Source organism: Pongo abelii, chromosome 6 (genome assembly GCF_028885655.2).
Source record: "Pongo abelii isolate AG06213 chromosome 6, NHGRI_mPonAbe1-v2.0_pri, whole genome shotgun sequence".
NCBI classification, from domain to species: Eukaryota; Metazoa; Chordata; class Mammalia; order Primates; family Hominidae; genus Pongo; species Pongo abelii.
The window spans coordinates 11,927,018-11,947,960 of record NC_071991.2 but is presented as its reverse complement, the minus strand read 5'-3'; the positions used below and the strand labels follow the sequence as shown (position 1 = coordinate 11,947,960).

The 20,943-nt window shown below is 50.7% G+C and overlaps 1 protein-coding gene across 14 annotated transcripts in view; it reads right to left on the bottom strand.

Annotated features, from left to right (window-relative positions):
• The window catches only part of CUX1 (cut like homeobox 1), a 467,346-nt gene that overhangs the window by 44,953 nt on the left and 401,450 nt on the right, over positions 1 to 20,943 (bottom strand). For 11 of the 14 annotated variants that reach the window (XM_024249252.3, XM_063725468.1, XM_063725466.1 and 8 more), the window contains 3 exons: positions 11,986 to 12,288; positions 5,375 to 5,563; positions 146 to 410 (listed from right to left, as the gene is read on the bottom strand). The exons of the other annotated variants lie outside the window; for them this stretch is intronic. In XM_024249252.3, coding sequence (XP_024105020.2) covers positions 146 to 410; positions 5,375 to 5,563; positions 11,986 to 12,288 — 757 coding nt within the window. The remainder of the gene's footprint in view (positions 1 to 145; positions 411 to 5,374; positions 5,564 to 11,985; positions 12,289 to 20,943) is intronic. 14 annotated transcript variants of the gene reach the window in all.

Genomic DNA, 20,943 nt, shown 5'->3' with positions numbered 1-20,943 from the left:
TAAGGGACCAAGGAACGGACCAATCACCGAGCTTCCAGCGCCCCCCTCCCCGCCCCCCAGCCTCATCCCTGTGCGCCATGGCGGCCTCCGGACACATCAGCCCCTTCCCCTGGGCCGACTGGCGCTCCCTGCGAGCCAGCCGTACCTGTAGTTGTGGAACCAGTTGATGACGGTGCTGGTTTTCAGGTTGAGCTGGGTGGCGAGGTCTTCGATGGTTTTTGGTGACGGGTATGGCTTTTGCTGATAGGCTCGTTTCAGCGCCTCCTTCTCCTCCGGAGCCAGCACCACCCGGGGTTTCTTCAGCTGGTGCTGGGGCTGTGGGCTGGCGCCCTGGCTGTACTCGGTGCCGACAGAGGGCGGTTCGCAGGGCTGGCTGTCACTGACTGAGCTGTGCCGCCGCTTCATGTAGGCTGCGGAGGAAGAGATGGCAGACTGAGGTCAGGCCCAGCTGGGACAGAAGCCCAAATCCCCAGTCCCGCTAGCGGGATGGCATAGTGCCGGCTTGCGGGACTTTGCATAGAGCATCTCAAAACACTAAGATGAGGCTGGGCACGGTGGCTCATGCTTGTAATCCAAGCACTTTGGGAGGCTGAGGCGGGCAGATCACTTGATGTCAGGAGTTGAAGACCAGCCTGGCCAATATGGTGAAACCCCGTCCCTACTAAAAGTACAAAAATCAGCTGGGCGTGGTGGTGCACGCCTGTAATCCCAGCTACTAGGGAGGCTGAGGCAGAATTGCATGAACCCGGGAGGTGGAGGTTGCAGTGAGCCGAGATGGTGCCACTGCACTCCAGCCTGAGTAACAGAGCAAGATTCCGTCTCAAACAAAACAAAACAAAACAAAAGAAACAACACTAAGATGAGAGCCATTCTGTTTCCAGCACATGCTCACCAAGGACCTGCTCTGACGGAATGTGAGGTCCTCACCTGTCCCTGCACAACTTAACAGTTTAGTAGGGGAGGCAGAGAAGTATCCAGAGAGATGTTCCCAGCAGAGTGAAAAGTGGGGTGGGGGTAAGTAAGTGCAAGGGACCATGGGGATACTGAGAAGAGTTCCTCAGCCAGGCCTGGGTGTGAGTGGCAAGCCACCCAGGTGCCGAGGCAAGAGACCGAGGACATGAGCTGTTCCAGTATAACAAAATATAAAACAAGAATAGTTATACCAGATATAGATCTTAGAGATGATTATATATGAATATCATTAATCATTAGTTTGTAGCAATTACTCTTCATTCCAATATTATAATAATCCTCACTCTATAACCATAACCTAGGAAAAACCAGGCCATACAGAGAGAGCAGCTGAGGGGACATAGTGAGGAGTGACCAGAAGACAAGACTGCGAGCCTTCTGTTATGCCCAGACACAGCCACCAGAGGGCTCCTTGGTCTAGCGGTAACACCAGCATCTGGGAAGACGCCAGTTGCCAGGTGGACCGTGGTCTAGCGGTAGCCTCAGTGTCAAGGAAAAACACCGACTACTTAGCAGACCAGGAAAGGGAGTTTCCCTTTCCCCAGGGGAAGTTTAGAGAAGGCTCTACTCCTCCACCTCTTGTGGAGGCTCGCCCACAGTTACCCGGAGGCCTAACCGTCTCCCTGTGATGCTGTGCTTCAGTGGTCACGCTCCTAGTCCGCCTTCATGTTCCATCCTGTACACCTGGCTCTGCCTTCTAGATAGCAGCAGCAAATTAGTGAAAGTACTAAAAGTCTCTAATAATGGTGTAAGTTGTTTCTCTCTTTGTCTCCTCTCTCTCTCTGCCTTGGCTGCCAGGCAGGGAAGGGCCCCCTGTCCAGTGGACACGTGACCCACGTGGCCTTACCTATGATTGGAGGTGGCTCACTCTCCTTATCCTGCCCCTTTGTCTTGTATCCAATAAATATCAGTGCAGCCTGGCATTCGGGGCCACTACCAGTCTCCGCGTCTTGGTGGCAGTGGTCCCCCGGGCCCAGCTGCCTTTTCTTTTATCTCTTTGTCTTGTGTCTTTATTTCTACACTCTTTCGTCTCCGCACACGGGGAGAGACCCACTGACCCTGTGGGGCTGGTCCCTACACCTGGGGAGGGGGAAGGGGAAGTTGCCTAGAAGAGATGATGTTTAAACTGAATCTTGAAGGACATCGCTGGGTGTGGTGGCTCTCGCCTATAATCTCTGCACTTTGGGAAGCTGAGGTGGGAGGATTGCTTGAGCCTGGGAGTTTGAGACCAGCCTGGAGAACAATAGCGAGACCCTGTCTCAAAAAAAATTTAAAAATTAGCCAGGTGTGGTGGCATGCACCTGTAGTCCCAGCTACTCGGGTAACTGAGACGGGAGGATCACTTGAGCCCAGAACACCGAGGCTGCAGCAGTGAGCTATGATTGCATCACTGCCCTCCAGCCTGGGCAACAGAGACCCTGTCTCTAAAAAAATAAAATAAAATAAAATAAACAACTTAGGCAAGGGATTTCCTTAATTAACTTGCTATTTTGTCATGAGAACTCAGAAGCAACTGAGAAGGTAAATCTTCCCCACAGAAAACCCAAACAGCGGAGTCAAAGCTGTTGGATCCAGAGAAAGGAGTTGGATTGTCCAACCTTGGGGACTCCCTCCAGTTCCCTCCTAGGGGACAGACAACTGACCAGGGGCTAGCGGGGGGCTGGTGAAGGCCTCTCTAGGGAGCAGCCGTCGTGTCCGGTACCCCCAGGAGTGAAGAGAAGGCCACGGGACCACAGTGGCTTTGGAGACTGGGGCACCTTTGGAAAGGTCTGGGCCCCGCAGAAACAGTAACTCATTTGTAACACAAGAGGGCGCCCCGAGCCTGTGCAGAGGGAAGATGAGAGGCCTGGGAAGCCCTGGAGACGTATTTGCGGGGACTAAGGTCCTTTCCTAAGGGCCCCAGGGTGAGAAACACAGCAGAGAGCCCGGTTGTCAGGGCCTCCTCCCTCCTAAGGGCCGAGGGCTGCCTCCTGGCGAGGGCAGGAAGCTTCACGCTGCTCGGATGATGGGATAACGGGAAACTCTGCACAGATATATTGTGTTCATGACAGCATTCTCTCTACTTTTGTTTATGTTGGAGATTTCCCATAATAAGACGTTGAAAGGGCCGGGCGCAGTGGCTCATGCCTGTAATCCCAGCGCTTTGGGAGGCTGAGATGGGAGGACTGCTTGAGGCTAGGAGTTCAAGATCAGCCTGGGCAATATAGCGAGACTTTAAAAAACAAACAAAAAAACAAAACGAAAAATAAGTTGAAAACTTTTGGGGGGGCAATGTGGCACCAGGCCTCTGCAGCTTACAGTGCTGCCTGGGGCTGCCCAAGAGGCGTGGCCTACCTCAGACCCTTAGACTACAGGCCCAAGGACAGGCCAGAGCCCGCTAGAGGGGCCCTGAATGGGGCAGAGGCCACTACCTGGGCAGGTCATCAGTGGGCAGCAGCAGTGTCCTTCGGTCATCCCAGGGGGGCAGCTCGCAGCACAGGCAGCGGACGTATATTTAAGAGCATCTGCTTTGAAATTGGACAGCCCTGAGTGTGAATTCCCGCTCCCTACTGATAGGAGCTATTGAAATCGGCTAGGCTGCATGAAGCCCCGAGCTTCATATTTCCTGGATAAGGACATCTAAGCAGGGTCGTGTGGATGGAGAGCAGTCTTAGCGCAGTGCCTGGCAAACAGGGCAGTTCTCAGAAAATAGAAGCCTCTATTATTATAAAGGAACCCCCACAGGGTTTGTAGAGAAAGCACCAGATACTCTCTCTCCTTCAGCAGCCCTTTCCTAGGTTGGGTGAGAACGGTGTTGCTTGGCTGGAATTTTTGGGTGAATTAAGAACTGACAGGCCTGGGTTCCGTACCCACCCCTGGCTCAGATGCTCTGTGTGTGTTGGGGGGGTGGGGGCAGGGTGGGCTGGGGCAGAACCACTCAAGGGCCTGGGATGCCCTTTTTTTCTTTTTTTGAGATGGGGTCTCGCTGTGCTGCCCAGGCTGGAGTGCAGTGGTGTCATCTCTGCTCACTGCAACCTCCTCCTCCCGGGTTCAAGCGATTCTCCTGCCTCAGCCTCCCAAGTAGCTGGGATTATGGGCGTGCACCACCATGCCTGGCTGATTTTTGTATTTTTCAGTAGAGATGGGGTTTCACTATGTTGCTGAGATTGGTCTCGAACTCTGGACCTCAAGTGATCCACCTGCCTCGGACTCCCAAAGTGTTGGGATTACAGACGTGAGCCACTGCGCCCGGCCCCTGGGATGCCCACTCTTAGTTACGGTCCTCTGCGTTAGCTGATCAGGGAGGCTGCCTCTTCTTACGGTCAGACCAGCAGCAGCTGGTTCCCAGTCTCTGCCCCTAAGGGATGCAGTTCAGCCGCCCAGTGAGCTCCCAGCACCATGGGTGACCTGAGGACTGAGGGTGCTCGAGAGGCGGACTCACTGGCGAGGACCAGCGCTTAGAAACTGCAAACCACGAGGCACAGCACACCGGGCTTTAGGCATTTTTCCTATGCTGTAGCCTACAGGCTGCAAGAAGAACAGGAATCCACATTCGAGATGACATGTGGGTGCATGTGGGGTTATTCCTCTAGGGAGGCCAAATCCCCAGAGGCTGAGAAATAACAGCAAGAGAGAGATCTGTTGTGGCAGGAGCTTGCTCTGTCACTTTCCAGGCTGGGTGACCTTGGTGGAGGCACCGAACCTCTCTGAACCTCTGTTTCCTGATCTACAAAATGCATTTTTTTTTTTTGAGATAGGGTCATGGTCTGTCACCCAGGCTACAGTGCGGTGGCTCAATCTCTGTTCACCGCCTGCAGGGTTCAAGCGATTCTTGTGCCTCAGCCTCCCAAGTAGTTGGGATTACAGAGGCGCACGCCACCACGCTTGGCTTTTTTTTTTTTTTTAAGTAGTGAAGGGGTTTTGCCATGTTGGCCAGGCTGGTCTTGAACTCCTGACCTCAAGTGATCCGCCTGCCTCAGCCTCCCAAAGTGCTGAGATTACAGGCGTGAGCCGCCGTGCCCTGCCTACAAAATGCATTTCTTATTTCTCTCTCTGATAACAAAGGAAGGCCTCTAGCCACCTGGTACACGCTCAGTAAATGCTGTGATAGCCCGATCAGCCACCCACACGACACAAAAACCAAATGCAGCGCCCCCAGAGCTGTTCCGCTCTCCTTGGTTAAAAGTGCTCCCAGTGCTAAAAAAATCTTTAGATTCAGGCTGCTGGAGAGAAAAAGTTACACATCTTCCCAGCCCTCTTAGGTACTCATTAGCGGACGACCATCCAAAAATATTTTTGCCCTGTCCTCCAGTCCCTTGGTCATGGGTCAATGTCCCTCATCAGCTGTGTGTGAAAGATTTGGAAGAAACAGCCTGTCTATGAATGAGGACGCAGCTGGCCCTGGCGGGGCAGGGAGACTTACCTTTCTTCTCCATCCGTTTCATGTCCATCAGCTTCTCCACATTGTTGGGGTCGTTCAGCCACAGCTGCATCCGGACGAAGGGCTCTCGTCCTTTCAGACTGAGCTTATGCCAGGGTTTGGGGCGGGCAAGGAGGTCGGAGACAGAGCCTTGGGTGAGCCCTAAGATGGTCTCCCCAAATAAGCGCTGGCCTAGAGAGAAAACAGAAGCGAGACAGGTATTGTCACCGAGAGCCAGGGATCTGAAGGGCCAAGTACTTGTCAAGGTTAAAATCAGACACAGGAGTTTAAAGGCCCAGGGTTGGGCTGGCGACATCCTAGCTTACAGCAAACACGTGGTAGAAATATATCTTCAACCAGACTTTTAATACTCTCCATTGGCCAGGGAGTTGGCATTGCTCTTGCATTCTCCGTACACACAACCAATGACATTTCTCTTTATTATTATTTTTTTGAGATGGAGTCTCACTCTGTCACCCAGGCTGGACCGCGGTAGTGTAATCTTGGCTCACTGCAACCTCCGCCTCCCAGGTTCAAGCGAGTCTCCTGTCTCAGCCTCCAGAGTAGCTGGGACTACAGGTGCTCGCCACCACGCCTGGCTAATTTTTGTATTTTTAGTAGAGACGGGTTTTTGCCATGTTGGCCAGGCTGGTCTTGAACTCCTGACCTCAGATGATCCACCCCCCTCAGCCTCCCAAAGTGCTGGGATTATAGGCGTGAGTCACCACACCCGGCCAATGACGTTTCTCTTAAGCCTTCAGCCTGGTGTGGTGGCCAGAAGGGCCCTTTGGGAGGCTGAAGCGGGAAGATCATTTGAGCCCAGGGGTTTGAGACCAGCCTGGGCAACACAGTGAGACTCAGTCTCTACAAAAATACACACACAAAAAATTAGTTAGGCGTGGTGGCGTGTACCTATAGTTCCAGCTACTTAGGAGGCTGAGATGGGAGGATTGCTTGAGCCTGGGAGGTTGAGGCTGCAGTAGTGAGCTATGATTGCACCACTGCACTCCAGCCTGGGCAACAGAGAGAGACACCGTGTCTCAAAAAAAAAAAAAAGAAAAAAAAAAAGGAAAAAAAAAGCCTTCAGGCTTTGTATGTGCTGCGGTCACACTAACACCTGTGGTGTTTCTCAGAGGCAGTGAAATCTCTAAGCCAGAGCTCAGAAGGCCAAACAGCAAACAGGAGACCTCTCTTGTACAACCTCAAATCAGAGGGCAACCTGAGTCTCCTTCCACAATTAGCAAGGTTATCAGGTCTCGCTGAGAAAACGGGGCAGGCAACCCACAATCACAGCAGGACAGAGGAGAGGGAGCTGCCCAGCTCTGCTTTTCTGAGAGGCCGGCCAATTCCAATTCCAAAGTCTGCTTTTGCAGTCTAGGCTGCCTTTGCTAAATAAAGTAGCTGGAAGTGGATCAAAACCCCTTTCCCGATACCTTTTCTTCTCCCAGGCAGGGGTAGGCAGCCCGCTTCACAGGCTGATCAGAGGGCATTTCGCTGTGGAGAGCACAGCCGCATTGAGTTGGCAATGCTTGTCAGGAGCTTAGAAAGAAAGGCTCACTTCTCTGAGGGCCATTCTGCTGCTGGTTTAGAGGGCCACCGCTTGTAAAGATACAAATTAGGATCAGTGATAACCTGGATGGCCTGACGGGAGTACTTGAATGAACAGGACTTATTAGGTGGAAGTGGAGACTGGGATCAGAGGGGCCAGCGTTTGACCCCATAAAGCGTACAGAACAGAAGGCACCTCTCCCCATCCGGGGCAGGGAGACGACAGAGGGCTGGCTTGTTCTCTCTGTGGCTTACATCCTGTCTGTGAAATAGAAACACCACACAATGGCTTCTAAGAAGGGGGCCTCCAAGTAAAAGTTTACTGCCTAGAAAGCACTGAAGCTGAGACATTAATTTCTTATCAGTCTTTTTTTATTTTTTTCCCTAAAGAAACAGGCTCTTGCTATATTGCCCAGGCTGGACTCGAACTCCTGGGCTCAAGCAATTGTTCTACCTCAGCATCCCGAGTAGCTGGGATTACAGGTGTGCACCACCACGCCTGGCTTGGTCATTTTAAACTTAAAAAGAAACAAACAAACAAAACAAAACAAAACAAAAAACTTAAAGATAAATTTACTGATTTTGTAAACCTGTGTTTCTCTGCTTTTCAAACTCTTTAGTTTATAAATGTCCCAAGTCCTTATGATTTTTTTTTTTTTTTTTAGTTGTTATAAGAAAATTTTGGCTAGGTGCGGTGGCTCACGCCTGTAATCCCAGCACTTTGCGAGGCCGAGGTGGGCAGATCACGAGGTCAGGAGATCAAGACCATCCTGGCTCACACAGTAAAACCCCGTCTCTACTAAAAATACAAAAAATTAGCTGGGCGTGGTGGTGGGCGCCTGTAGTCCCAGCTACTCGGGAGGCTGAGGCAGGAGAATGGCGTGAACCCAGGAGGCGGAGCTTGCAGTGAGCCGAGATCGTGCCATTGCACTCCAGCCTGGGCGACAGAGCGAGACCCCTCTCAAAAAAAAAAAAAAAAAAAAGAGAAAATTTTACTTAATGCTAACATGGTAAAAGAATCTATTTTCATTTCAAGGAGCTTGCTATGTTCGGGAAAGCAATATATATGAATAGCTAGTTGCTCTTTGCTTAGGCCTCCCAGTTGAACGGGGAAAAAAAAATCAGATGATTATTCCTGGAAAATTATCTGTATGACTCCTAGATGTTTCCTAGCCATGACTTTTAATCGTTTTGGGGCTACAGACCCATTTGAGAGCCTGAAGAAAGCTACAAACCTTCACCCAGTAAAACCAACATCAAGGAAAACTCCAGCAATGATGGTGGCATGGATGATAATTTCAGCCTAGGAGTTTGAGACCAGCCTGGGCAATATGGTGAAACCCCATCTCTATTTTTAAAAAAAAAAGGCCGGGCGCAGTGGCTCACGCCTGTAATCCCAGCACTTTGGGAGGCTGAGGCAGGCGGATCACGAGGTCAGGAGATTGAGACCATCCTGGCTAACACGGTGAAACCCCATCTCTACTAAAAATACAAAAAAATTAGCCGGGCATAGTGGCAGGCACCTGTAGTCCCAGCTACTTGGGAGGCTGAGGCAGGAGAATGGCGTGAACCTGGGAGGCGGAGATTGCAGTAAGCCGAGATCGCGCCACTGCACTCCAGCCTGGGCGACAGAGCAAGACTCCGTCTCAAAAAAAAAAAAAAAAAAAAAAAAAAAAATTAGCCGGGCTTGTGGTGTGTGCCTGTAGTCCCAGCTACTGAGTAGGCTGAGGTGGGAGGATTGCTTGAGACCAGGAGTTCAAGGCTGCAGTGAGCTATGATCGTGCCACTGCACTCTGGCCTGGGCAACAGAGCTAGACCCTATCTGATTTTCAACATTTACACGAAATGCCACTTCCTATAAGGAGGTGGGCGGGAGTGATGCAACTGGTCTGCTTCCTTGGATGTGTGACGAGTCATGAAGGGGGAGATGACTCAAGTCTAGGAATCCCTGCATGATTCAATAACTGATGAACATATGGGAATTAGCCATTTTTTCCAATCAACAGCTACATTTTTATTTTTATGAATTGACTTAATTATATAAGGTCTCATTGATATGACTTTTTCTCTCATTCTGTTTTGTCTGTTGCATCGTACAGACATGGGGATGCGAGGCTTCCACTGGACAAGCTGGCCTAACCCCCAGGCTGTTAGATCACTAACAAACTTTAGTTTAGTATCACTAGCAAACTTTAGTGGTACTCAGCTACTCTGTTCTTTTTTTTATTTTATTTTTTATTTTTATTTTTTGAGATAGTGTCTTGCCCTGTTGCCCAGGCTGGAGTGCAGTGGTGCCACCGTGACTCACTGCTGCCTCAACCTCCTGGAGTCAAGTGATCCTCCCACCTCAGCCTCCCAAGCAGCTGGGATTACAGTGGGCGCCACCATGCCTGGATAATAATTTTAATTTATTTTTTTGTAGAGACGGGGTCTCACTGTGTTGCCCAGGCTGGTCTCGAACTCCTGGCCTCAGGTGATCTACCCGCCTCAGCCTCCCAAAGTGCTAGGGTTACAGGCCACCTGTCATTCTCAAGTGAGCCACCGTGCTCAGCCTCCCTTCTCTTCTCATCCTATGGGAGAAACAAAAGACACACAAGGCCTTTCCATGAGCAGCAGACACACTGCAACCACTTGGTAGGGCTGTGCTTGCATGCTCTGCAGAGAACACTGCCCCTTTAACTGACTTTCACCCTTGGGAAATAAAGATAGAAAGGGTGGGTTTCCAATCTCCGCGTGCCTAAACCAGGGAACCCTGCCTGGTTAACACCACACTGGAGGAGCACGGTGGTTTAAAAGGACAAAATAGGCTTGGCCGGCGTGGTGGCTCATGCCTGTAATCCCAGCATTTTTGGAGGCCAAGGCAGGTGGATCACCTGAGGCCAGAGGCCAGTTCGAGACCAGCCTTGGCAGCATGGCAAAACTCTGTCTCTACTGAAAATACAAATATTAGCTGGACATGGTGACAGGCACCTGTAATCCCAGCTACTTGGGAGACTGAGGCAGGAGAATCACCTGAACCCAGGAGGCAGAGATTGCAGTGAGCCGCGATTGTGCCACTGCACTCCAGCCTGAGTGAGACGGTGAGACTCTGCCTCAAAAACAACAACAACAACAAAAAAAGGCCAGACACAGTGGCTCATGCCTGTAATCCCTGCGTTTTGGGAGGCCGAGGCAAGTGCATCACTTGAGGTCAGGAGTTCAAGATCATCCTGGCCAACATGGTGAAACCCCGTCTCTACTAAAAATACAAAAATTAGCTGGGCGTGGTGGCAGATGCCTGTAATCCCAGCTACTTGGGAGGCTGAGGCAGGAGAATCATGTGAACCCGGGGTTCAGTGAGCCAAGAGGCTGTAGTGAGCTGAGGTCGCGCCACTGCACTACAGCCTGGGCAACAGGGTGAGGCTCCATCTCAAAAAAAATAAATAAATAAAAATGATGAAACACTGTAACATTCTTACAGCCACAGCAGCTGATGAGCAGTGACACAGAGCACAGAGAACCAACCGAGGCCGAGCACCCGGGGGGCTGGAGCATGTGCCAGGCCGGGGCCAGGTCTGAGGCACGGTGGGATGCCAGGGTGACGAAGTGAGTTCCCCAGGGGCTGCCCGCCCCAGCTGTGGGCTGTGAAATGGAGATGGCTTCGCAAGGCAGCAGGAATAGCAATGATAAAGTAACAATGACTATTATTACCAGTCAGGCCTGGTGCTAGAAATTGCTGCTACTCACACCCCCCAGGCAGGTGTGGTTATTCCAGTTTCGTGGAGGGGGATCTGAGAACGCAGGCCGCCTGGCCAGCATCACGGACTCAGTGAGCAGAGTGAGAACCGGGGTTCGTCAGACCTTCCACTAAGCCATCCTGGCACTGTCGGGTGGACGCTGCCCAGCTCTGGAGCCCCGAGGATGCCAGGCTCTACTGGGTGTCTACCTCTTTCTTTTTTTGAGACAGAATCTCACTGTGTTGTCCAGGCTGAAGTACAGTGGCATGATCATAGCTCATTGCAGCCTAAAACTACAGGGTTCAAGCGATTCTCCTGCCTTAGCCTCCCGAGTAGCTGAACTACAGGCGTGCACCACCACACCCGGCTAATTTTTATATTTTTTGTAGAGATAGGGTTTTGCCATGCTGCCCAGGTTGGTCTCGAACTCCTGGATGGACTCAAGCGATCCTCCTGCTGTGGCCTCCCAACGTGCTGGGATTACAAGCATGAGCCACTACGCCCAGCCTAATTTTTAAATCTGCTATAGAGAAGGGGTCTTGCTATGTTGCCTAGGCTGGTCTCGAGCTCTTGGGCTCAAGTGATCCTCCCACCTTAGGCTCCTGAGTAGCTGGGACTACAGGTGCACGTCAACACGTCCAGCTAATTTTAAAATTTTTTGTAGAGATGGGGTCTTGCTATGTGGCCCAGGCTGGTCTCAGACTGTAGCCTCAAGCAATCTGGACTTACTCAGACTGTCTCTATTGAGATACATCCAAGCCAGGCAAGATGGCTCATGCCTGTGATCCCAAGAATTTTGGAGGCTGAGGTGGGCAGATTGCTTGAGGCCAGGAGTTCGAGACCAGCCTGGCCAACATGGTGAAACCTCATCTCTACTAAAAATACAAAAATTAGCCAGGAGTAGTGGTGGGCCCCTGTTATCCCAGTTACTCAGGAGGCTGGGGCACGAGAGTCACTTGAACCGGGGAGGCAGAGGTTGCAGTGAGCTGAGATTGTGCCACTGCACTCCAGCCTGGGTGACAGAGCAAGACTGTCTCAAAAAAAGAAAAAACAACAACAAAAAAAAAAGACAGAAAAAAAAGAGTCTGCATGGATCCTCTGGAGTCCACTCAGACCCCATGTTCATCTTCTAACTGGTCCCCATGGGGGTGCAGGGTGGGGAGGAGGTGGGGACTGACCTGCAGAACGCCTGCTCCCTACTGTTCACAACTATAGGACGTTTCATGTTCTCAGAGGGTGCCTACACAAGTTGAGACTCTGTGGTTGGCTTGGCCTAGGGCCCGCCCTTCACCTGCTCCTCCTGCAAACTCCCTGCCACCTCCTGACTCAGCAGCCGAGAGGAGAACCTACCGAGGTTGTTGTCTGTCAGCACCTCCTTCACCCGCTTGGTTATGCCGTAGGTGTCCAGCTCTGGGGACATGGCTACTAATTCTTGGATGCTGAGGGCCGAGTGTCCGGAGAGAGGCAGCGGCGTTGTGGGCTGGGAGTCGGATGCTGGCGGGTCACTGGGCTCCGGTGGCTTGCCGTCCTTGCTCGCCTCGATGGGGGGACAGGGCTGCTGGACCAGCTCAGTCAGGCTCTTCACCGACTCACTGGAACTCATCGGGGACTCAGGGGCAGGGCTGCAGCTGGCGGAGGTCTTTGGAGTGCTTTCTGTAATTAAAGCACACGAGAAACCGTGCCTGAAAATAGCCGTCTTTCACCACGACCATCTACGTTCCTTATCTAGGAAATACTAATTAAACGCTCTGTAGGAGAAGCAGACGGTAGGGTTTTCTGTGGGTCTTAGTGAACTGTTTCATATTTTTTTGACTGAGAGTAACCTCTAATATTCCATATTAAAAAACAAAAATAACATCACTGCGAGAAAAACTAGGGATTTAAAAGAAAGGCTTCGGAAGGCTTAACATGAGGGCATTCTGCTAAAAAAACTCCTATTAATCATATTATCGCTGTCATGATTTCTTCTAATGAAACCCCATCACTTGGTAATTCAGAAGCACTTTGGCTAGATCATAACTTGTGTAGTTATGTTGTCCATATTTTCCAGAACAAAAAGCATAGACAGATTGTTTTAAATGAGGGCTGCCCATAATACGTAGTCACCACAGTTATGAAGACCCTTAAGAGGAAATGTGGCCAGGCGGGTGGATCATCTAAGGTCAGGAGTTCGAGACCAGCCTGGCCAACATGGTGAAACCCCATCTCTACTAAAAATACAAAAATCAGACAGGCATGGTGGCTCACGCCTGTAATCCCAACTACTCAGGAGGCTGAGGCAGGAGAATCACTCGCACCCGGGAGGTGGAGGTTGCAGTGAGCTGAGATTGCGCCACTGCACTCCAGCCTGGGTGACAGAGTGAGAGTGAGACTCCATCTCAAAAAAGAAAAAAAGAAAAAACACCAAAAACTGTGGAAACATAAGGCCATAGCTTCTGGTCCCCCAGCACTGGGTCTCAGGACCTAGGGTGGTTTATTTTTATTTTTATTTTTTTAGAGATGGGGTCTTGCTCTGTGGCCCAGGCTGGAGTGCAGTGGTGCAATCATGGCTCACTGCAGCCTCGACCTCCTGGGCTCAGGAGATCCTCCCGCCTTGGCCTCCTGAAGAGCTGGGACCACAGGTGCACAACACCATGCCCAGCTGTTTTTTTGTTGTGAAGAGCACAGAACTCCACAGCACCCAACTCTAGGGGAAGACGGAGAGAGGCAAGGAGAGGAGGAGAACCCTGTTTCTCCAGCTCTTCCATTTTAGAGTTCTACCTACAACCTTGGGACTTGCCCGTTCTGCCTGCTTCTGAAAATCGAGCTCTTTGCTGGTATAAGCCATGCTGTAACCGACAGCAGAAGTGACTGGGCTGGTGTGGACAAGCCAGAGTCTACACTCTCTTCTGCCTTGCTGGGGTCGCTGTGGGTGCCCAGTGGGAAATGCCAGCTGGGCTCTGTTGGTGAGTGATCCCTCTGACCTCTGATAACATCCCATAAAACCTGATAAAAGAGGCTGGATTTCAGTTCCGGGATGTCTGAGATAAAGACTTAGACCATTTCCTAATTTCTGCAGATAGAAACTGTCCAGGAGGAAGATGTGGCTTCGGGCTGAGGTCCTTCCTACAAGGCAGAATCTGCCCCTGGCCCAGCTCAGTGTCTTGGCACAATCTCTCCCCCGATGCCCACAGAGGGTGACACAGAGTAGCACCCCACAGTGCCAGGTAAGAGGGCCCAGGCCATGCTCTCTGCTCGCAGGGTCTTGTAAAAATTTTTTGTGTGGAAATGGGGTCTTGCTAGGTTGCCCTGGCTGATTCAAAATCCTGTGCTCAAGCAATCCTCCCCACCTCAGCCTCGCAAGTAGCTGGGACTGCAGATGTGCACCACTACACCTGTCTAATTTTTTATTTTGTAGAGATGAGGTCTTGCTATGTTGCCTAGGCTGAACTCCTGGCCTCACGTGATCCTCCCTTCTCGGCCTCCCAAAGTGCTGGGTTTACAGGCATGAGCCACTATGCCTGGCCAAGGGTCTTACTCTTGCTGCTTCTCCCTCGGGCCCTAGCAGGTCACTCAGTCAACATCAGCACCATGGTAGATAGCCCAAAATACTTGTTACCTGGCTGAAAAGAAAATGTAGCATAGAGCAGCAACTTAACTTCAATTTACCATTTATCTCAAGAGTCCTTTTCTGGACATACTGTATCCAGGATACACTAACCTGCCATAAATACATTCCAACTACAAGGAATATTTTGTATTCATACCTAGAAAGAGCAAAGCCTCAAATAAAACATTTGCAACTTAAGCGATCAACCCGTTTATCATCCTGAACCGGCACAAACTTCCGCCATCGCATAAGGCTGTGTCCTTGACCTGGGAAATCAGGTTACAAAGAGAAAAACACACGCCAAACCGGTTTTTGAAAGATGTAGAAGAGACAAGCGTAAGAGGCAGAAATGGTCCGTATAAATCTTTAGGGCAATGTGAATCTTACAAATCAGATTTCTTCTCTCTGCTCACCCCCCAGGTCACCAGAGAACTGGATATAAAACCCCGCAAATGTTATTTTTGTGTCTGAAGCCGGCAGAGGAATCATACTGTAAGGATGGCGTGATTCACCCATGCGAGGGGCCGGCCTGGCAGATCATCCATCTTGCTCACCGGATACCGTCAAGGATGGCATGAATTTCCCAAATGATAAACAGATTTCTTTTCAGGTTTTGTGTCCTTTAACCCACAGCAAGGTCAACATCACGGCTGCCTGGCTAATAAACCGAGTGTGGTGCCGGCTGCTGTGGCACCTCCCCGTTTTGTTCTGGGTGCTGGCGGAGGCAGTCACTGTGAAACTCAGAGGCTGTGCAGTTCTTTCTTCCAGCACGCCTTGCAAGCCAGTGGTGTGGATTTCTGCCATCATGAACCCCCAGGAGAACTAAACAGGGGTGCTCACTACTGTTACAGGTGTCCCTCTGTGCTCCAGCCTGTGACTACAGACAAAGGCGGGCCCCCTGAGATCAAAGCCCTGTCCCAGCCCTGAGAGGTCCAGGCGTGTGAAAGTGACATGTGGCGGCTGGTTGCTGGAGGTGGCTTGTATCTGTCTTTCCACTCTCAGTCTGAGTCTAAAATGCAGAAGACCTTTGGGAGGCTGAGGCGGGCAGATCACTTGGAAGACAGGAGTTCGAGACCAGCCTGGCCAACATGGTGAAACCCCCTCCCTACTAAAAATACAAAAATCAGCCAGGCGTGGTGGCGGGTGCCTGTAATCCCAGCTACTGGGGAGGCAGAGGCAGGAGAATCGCTTGAATCGGGGAGGCGGAGGTTGCAGTGAGCTGAGATCGTGCCACGGCACTCCAGCCTTGGGGACAGAGTGAGACTCTGTCTCTAAATAAATATATAAATTAATTAATTAAAATGTAGAAGACAGCTGGAAGCTGCACTCTTCCTGGGAGATAGTTTACTCGCCAACAGACATCCGCATGCACAGTTGTGGCTACGGTCTCAGGTCAAAGAAACAGGATTGAGTACATGTTTTTTGCACAGGCATGGAGAGATGCCACAGCAAACAGACGCGTTGGAGACACCGTGAATCCACGCGCTCAGAATATCACGTTGGGAAGAAAGTCATTCTTTTCTTTTTCTCTTTTTTGAGACAGAGTCTCACTCTGTTGCCCAGGCTGGAGTGCCGTGGCACGATCTCACTGCAACTTCCGCCTCCCGGGTTCAAATGATTCTCCTGCCTCTGCCTCCCGAGTAGCTGGGATTACAGGTTCGTGCCATCAAGCCCAGCTAATTTTTGTATTTTTAGTAGAGACGGGGTTTCACCATGTTGGCCAGGCTGGTCTCCAACTCCTGACCTTAGATGACCCGCCCACCTTGGCCTCCCAAAGTGCTGGGATTACAGGTGTGAGCCACCGCACCTGGCCCTTTTTTTCTTTTTTTAATTATTATTTTTAATTGCATGGAACAGAGCAAAGCCTTGTTGTTTCAGAGAGTATCGTTTTAATCACAGGGCTCCATTTGCTAATGTTTGGAAAGGAGAAGTAATGTTTCTTTTCTATTGACCGTATTTTTGTTGTTAGGACAGACAGTGAATCCTACAGGAAGCCAACTCTCCCCGCTGCACAGATGGTCCCCTCACCCTCGCCACCCTGACAGGGTGAGCCACTGCACCTAGTCAAATGTATTTGTTTCTATAAAGACCTACAGTCAACATAAATCTTATGACTGAGTGCTATTTCTCCCACAATGCCTGGCACATGACAGGGACGCTGGTGACAGACTCAAAAGGCCACATCCTGTATGATGCATTTATCTTTTTTAAAACATGAAACTTTTTTTAAACTTTAATAAATAGAGACAGGGTTTTGCTATGTTGCCCAGGTTGGTCCTTAAACTCTTGGCCTCAAGTGATCTTCTCACCCTGGCCTCTAGAAGTGCTGAATTACAGGTGTGAGCCACCGTGCCCAGCCACTTCCCACATTTTACACAGGTAAGATATGGTGCCCTGGCCGGGCGCAGTGGCTCATGCCTGTAATCCCAGCACTTTGGGAGGCTGATGCGGGCGGATCACCTGAAGTCAGGAGTTCGAGACCAGCCTGGCCAACATGGTGAAACCCCATCTCTACTAAAAATACAAAAATTAGCCAGGCGTGGTAGCGCGCGCCTGTAATCCCAGCTACTCTGGTAGCTGAGACAGGGGAATTGCTTGAACCCGGGAGGTAGCGGTTGCAGTGAGCTGAGATCGTGTCACTGCATTCCAGCCTGGGCAACAGAGTGAGACTCTGTCTCAAAAAAAAAAAAAAGATATGGTGCCCCGAGACACACAGCCAGGAGCTAGGTGGATGCGCCATATTCTAAACAGCCCCTGTACAGCTGGTGGCGCCTGCACCCTGCACCCAAGTGTGCGTTAGTGACAGAGTGACTGCGCCTGCCTTCCCAGGCACAGTTTTTCTACAACCCACATATCGACATGCGTGAATCTCGAAGACTTAACGATGAGTCACAAAAAGCTGATCCACTCATAGGATTGTGGAAGGGAACCAAAACACATTTCATACCAGGCGTGAATGGAGCAGCGAGCTGAGGGCGTTTGCATGTGGTTCATTCAATTCTCCCAATGGCCCCTGGGGTGGAAATTTACACCCTACATCCCAGGTGAGAGGAGGCTCAGACAGGCAACGTGACTTGGTTAAAGTCACACAGATGGTGCAAGGATCAGAACCAGATTAGGAGGGGAAAACCTCGACGTTCCTACCCATCCTGCTATCTGCCAACACCACGTGATTCTGAATTGCAGCCTACTGTCATTCCTGCGTCATTTCACTTTCATTTTATTTTATTTGAGACAGGGTCTTGCTCTGTTGCTCCAGCTGGAATGCAGTGGTGTGATCATGGTTCACTGCAGTCTCGATCTCCTGGGCTTCAGAGACCCTCCCACCTTAGCCTTCTTGCCAATGCATGACTGAAAGTAGCAGGGACCACAGGTGTGTGCCACCACGCCTGGCTAATTTTTGTATATTTCGTAGAGAGATGGGGTCTTGCTATGTTGCCCAGACTGGTCTCGAACTCCTGGGCTCCAGCGAACCACCCACCTCTGCCTCCCAAAGTGCTGGGATTACAGGCATGAGTCACCGCATCCAGCCTACTCGCACATTTTTAAAGCACCTACTCTGTGTCTTGGGGATAAGGGAGAAATCAGACAAAAACCTCGCTTCCAAGGACCCTGCAGCCTGCAGGACCAGGACAATTGAAAATGGGTAATTTGCATATTTTAAAAGCCCCACTGCACAGTCCCATCCATCCAGTTTTGACAGCAATAGTAAGGTGTTACATTTAAAAAGTGATCTATGTGAATTAATTTTTTTTTTTTTTTTTAACAAGGCACTGAATCTGGCATAAGAGGAGCTTGGTTAGCAAGCTACAGAAAGCAGAGATAGTGACTCAAGCCCCTCTGAGACACACAAGGCATTCAGGAACTATAAAAGGATTATGAAAAATATTATATTCCAAAAACAGCAGGCAAACAACAGCTGCCTTAAGTTTTCAATGGGAGCCAATTGAAAACCCGCACCTGCCGTAATTCTCGGAGATACATCTCTCCGCAGTTCCTCCGATCCACTGTTGAAATTTCCATACCCGGCCCTCTATCCGCAGTAATAAGAACCCAAATTCCATTTAGTGTTCATTTGAGCAGTCAGGATACAGTCGTTTCTTATTATCTCCCCACTGTGTAAAAAACAGCTTGAAGGTGGGAAGTCAGCAAGCATTTTCACCAAAAAGTAATTATTGTAAGTGACATTTTTACTGCTGGCATGCCATAAGGCGAACTGTGCATTCGGAAGGACAAGTTGCTGAAACAAAATGACAGGGTACTCCGTGACATTCTGACAAGAACCCAAACATTATTTAACTGGCGGCTGGTCTGATGCGCCACTTTTCATTCTGTCCATGGTTTCGGCTTTGAGCCCATGCCAAGCCAGGAAATTCCAATGACTATACAGACAGACACGTACGGAAGGGCGGGAGGAAGGAGGGAGGAGGTTAGGGGAGAGGGGAGAGGGGAGGGTGGTCGTGGCCTGGCACATGTAAGTGTGAATGAGCAGGGAAGCCGGGCACGGTGGCTCACGCCTGTAATCCCAACATTTGGGAGGCCGAGGTGGGCACATCGCTTGAGGTCAGGAGTTCGAGACCAGCCCTGCCAACGTGGCAAAACCCTGTCTCTACTAAAAATACAAAAATTAGCCAGGTGTGGTGGCGTATGTCTGTAGTCCCAGCTACTCCATCTCAAAAAAATAAATAAGTAAATAAAATAAAACACAAAATAAAAAAACACAAATAAAAAACATCAAGGGAGCCCGGGAGGAGAGGAAAGGAGAGCCCAAGGGAGGGATGGGCCTTGAGGTGGCAGGGAGTGGTGCAAGATACAAGGACGCACAGCGGGCTCTGAGGTGCCCAGTGTGGGCATGCTGGGGCTGGCAGGAGCCCTGGAGGCTCAGAAAGACTCTTCCCAGCCTGCAGGCCTTTCTAGCGACTGGCGCTGACAGCTTCAGAAGCCACAACAGGGTGACCACCAGCCTGGATACTTCCTAGCTGGGTTTAGAGGGACAGATCGTGATGTGGGCACCAGACCTGCTCTGGAACTGACCCTGTGCTCTGAACAGACCACACCCCCTGGGGGTTTATGCCTGGAGTGAGTTTCTCAGCATCAAAGGGGAACAGCAACGCTCATTTGGCCTCCTGTTTGTTTTTTGTTTTGAGACGGAGTCTCACTCTGTTGCCCAGGCTGGAGTGTAGTGGTGCAATCTCGGTTCACTGCAACCTCCGCCTCCCGGTTCAAGCAATTCTCCTGCCTCAGCCTCCTGAGTAGCTGGGATTACAGGTGTGCGCCACCAGGTCCAGCTAATTTTTGTATTTTTAGTAGAGATGGGGTTTCGCCACGTTGGCCAGGCTGGTCTCGAACTCCTGACCTCAAGTGATCTGCCTGCCTCAGCCTCCCAAAGTGCTGGGCTTACAGGTGTGAGCCACCGTGTCCGGCCCTGGCCTCCTGTATTTTGGTCATACAGGCTCATATCACAAACATGAGACACTCTTGCATGACCAGCTCCGAAATTTCTGAACACCAAGGCTTTCCTCGGCCGTGGCAGCGACTCTGGGCTCCTCGGTTCCCAAGCCTTGCTTCTGAATCCAGCAGCAGAAGCTCACAGCCCTGCTGGATCTCCACCCGAACAGTCCTCCGTCTCCATTAGACACAGCCCATATAAAAACCTATGTGTTCTTCTTTTGAGTAAGACTGGCATCTTGACTGATTAGCAAGAGCTTGAAACAAAATATGCAGTGACTTTAGCAGATGTCACAGAGACACTCATGAGCCTTCCACACCTCCTTCCTGGGCCACTGGATGTTTCCCTACCACGAAAGAAACAAAAGTAGCCCAACAACATACTAAGGAATATCAGAGACGTACCCAGCGTGGCCAAACTACAAAATGGCTTTCTTTCCAAGAAGGTGAGCAGCTATGCCTGATGCCAGCGGGGGGGCCGACGGGAAGGTCCAATTCCCGAGGGTCCCGGGTTGGCCTTCTGCCCCCTGGGAAGGCCCGTGCCCATACAAGTGGCAGCATCAAGCTTTGGACACATCCCTTGCCAGCCCCAAACCTATCAAATCACTGTTTTTCAACAGCAGAAAGAACCTGAGAAAGATTCTGTAGGGAGTATGGGGGGGGGGAGGTGGAGAAGGGTTGGAGTGGGTGGGAAGACGCCTCAGAGGAACTAGAGGGGACGGGTGGTAGTTCTGCCCCACTCCAGGAAAGATCAATGCCCCCCCCCACCCCCACCAATGGGTGCCAGTTTCTTCTATAAAATGGAACAGCAATGATTTCTCTTTCTTTCTCTCTCTCTCTCTCACACACACCCTCTGCAGGGACTAAAGAAAGAATAGGATAAGATGAACTCAAAGTCTCTGGTACCTAGTAGGTGCTGGGGTGTGTCTGTGTGACAACTATATAGCCATAGTGTGTGTGTGTGTGTGTGTGTGTGTGTGTGTGTGTGTTTTGAGGCAGGGTCTTGATCTGTTGTCCAGGTTGGAGAGTAATGGTGCAATCTTGGCTCACTGCAGCCTCTGCCTCCTGGGCTCAAGTGATCTTCCCGCCCCTGCCTCCTGAGTAGCTGGAACAACAGGCGTGCGCCACGATGCCTGGTTATTTTTAATTTTTTGTGGAGATGGGGGTCTCACTATGTTGCCCAAGCTGGTCTTGAACTCCTGGACTCTAGTGATCTTCCCGCCTCAGACTCCCAAAGTGCTAGGATTACGGGCCTGAGCCACCGTGCCTGG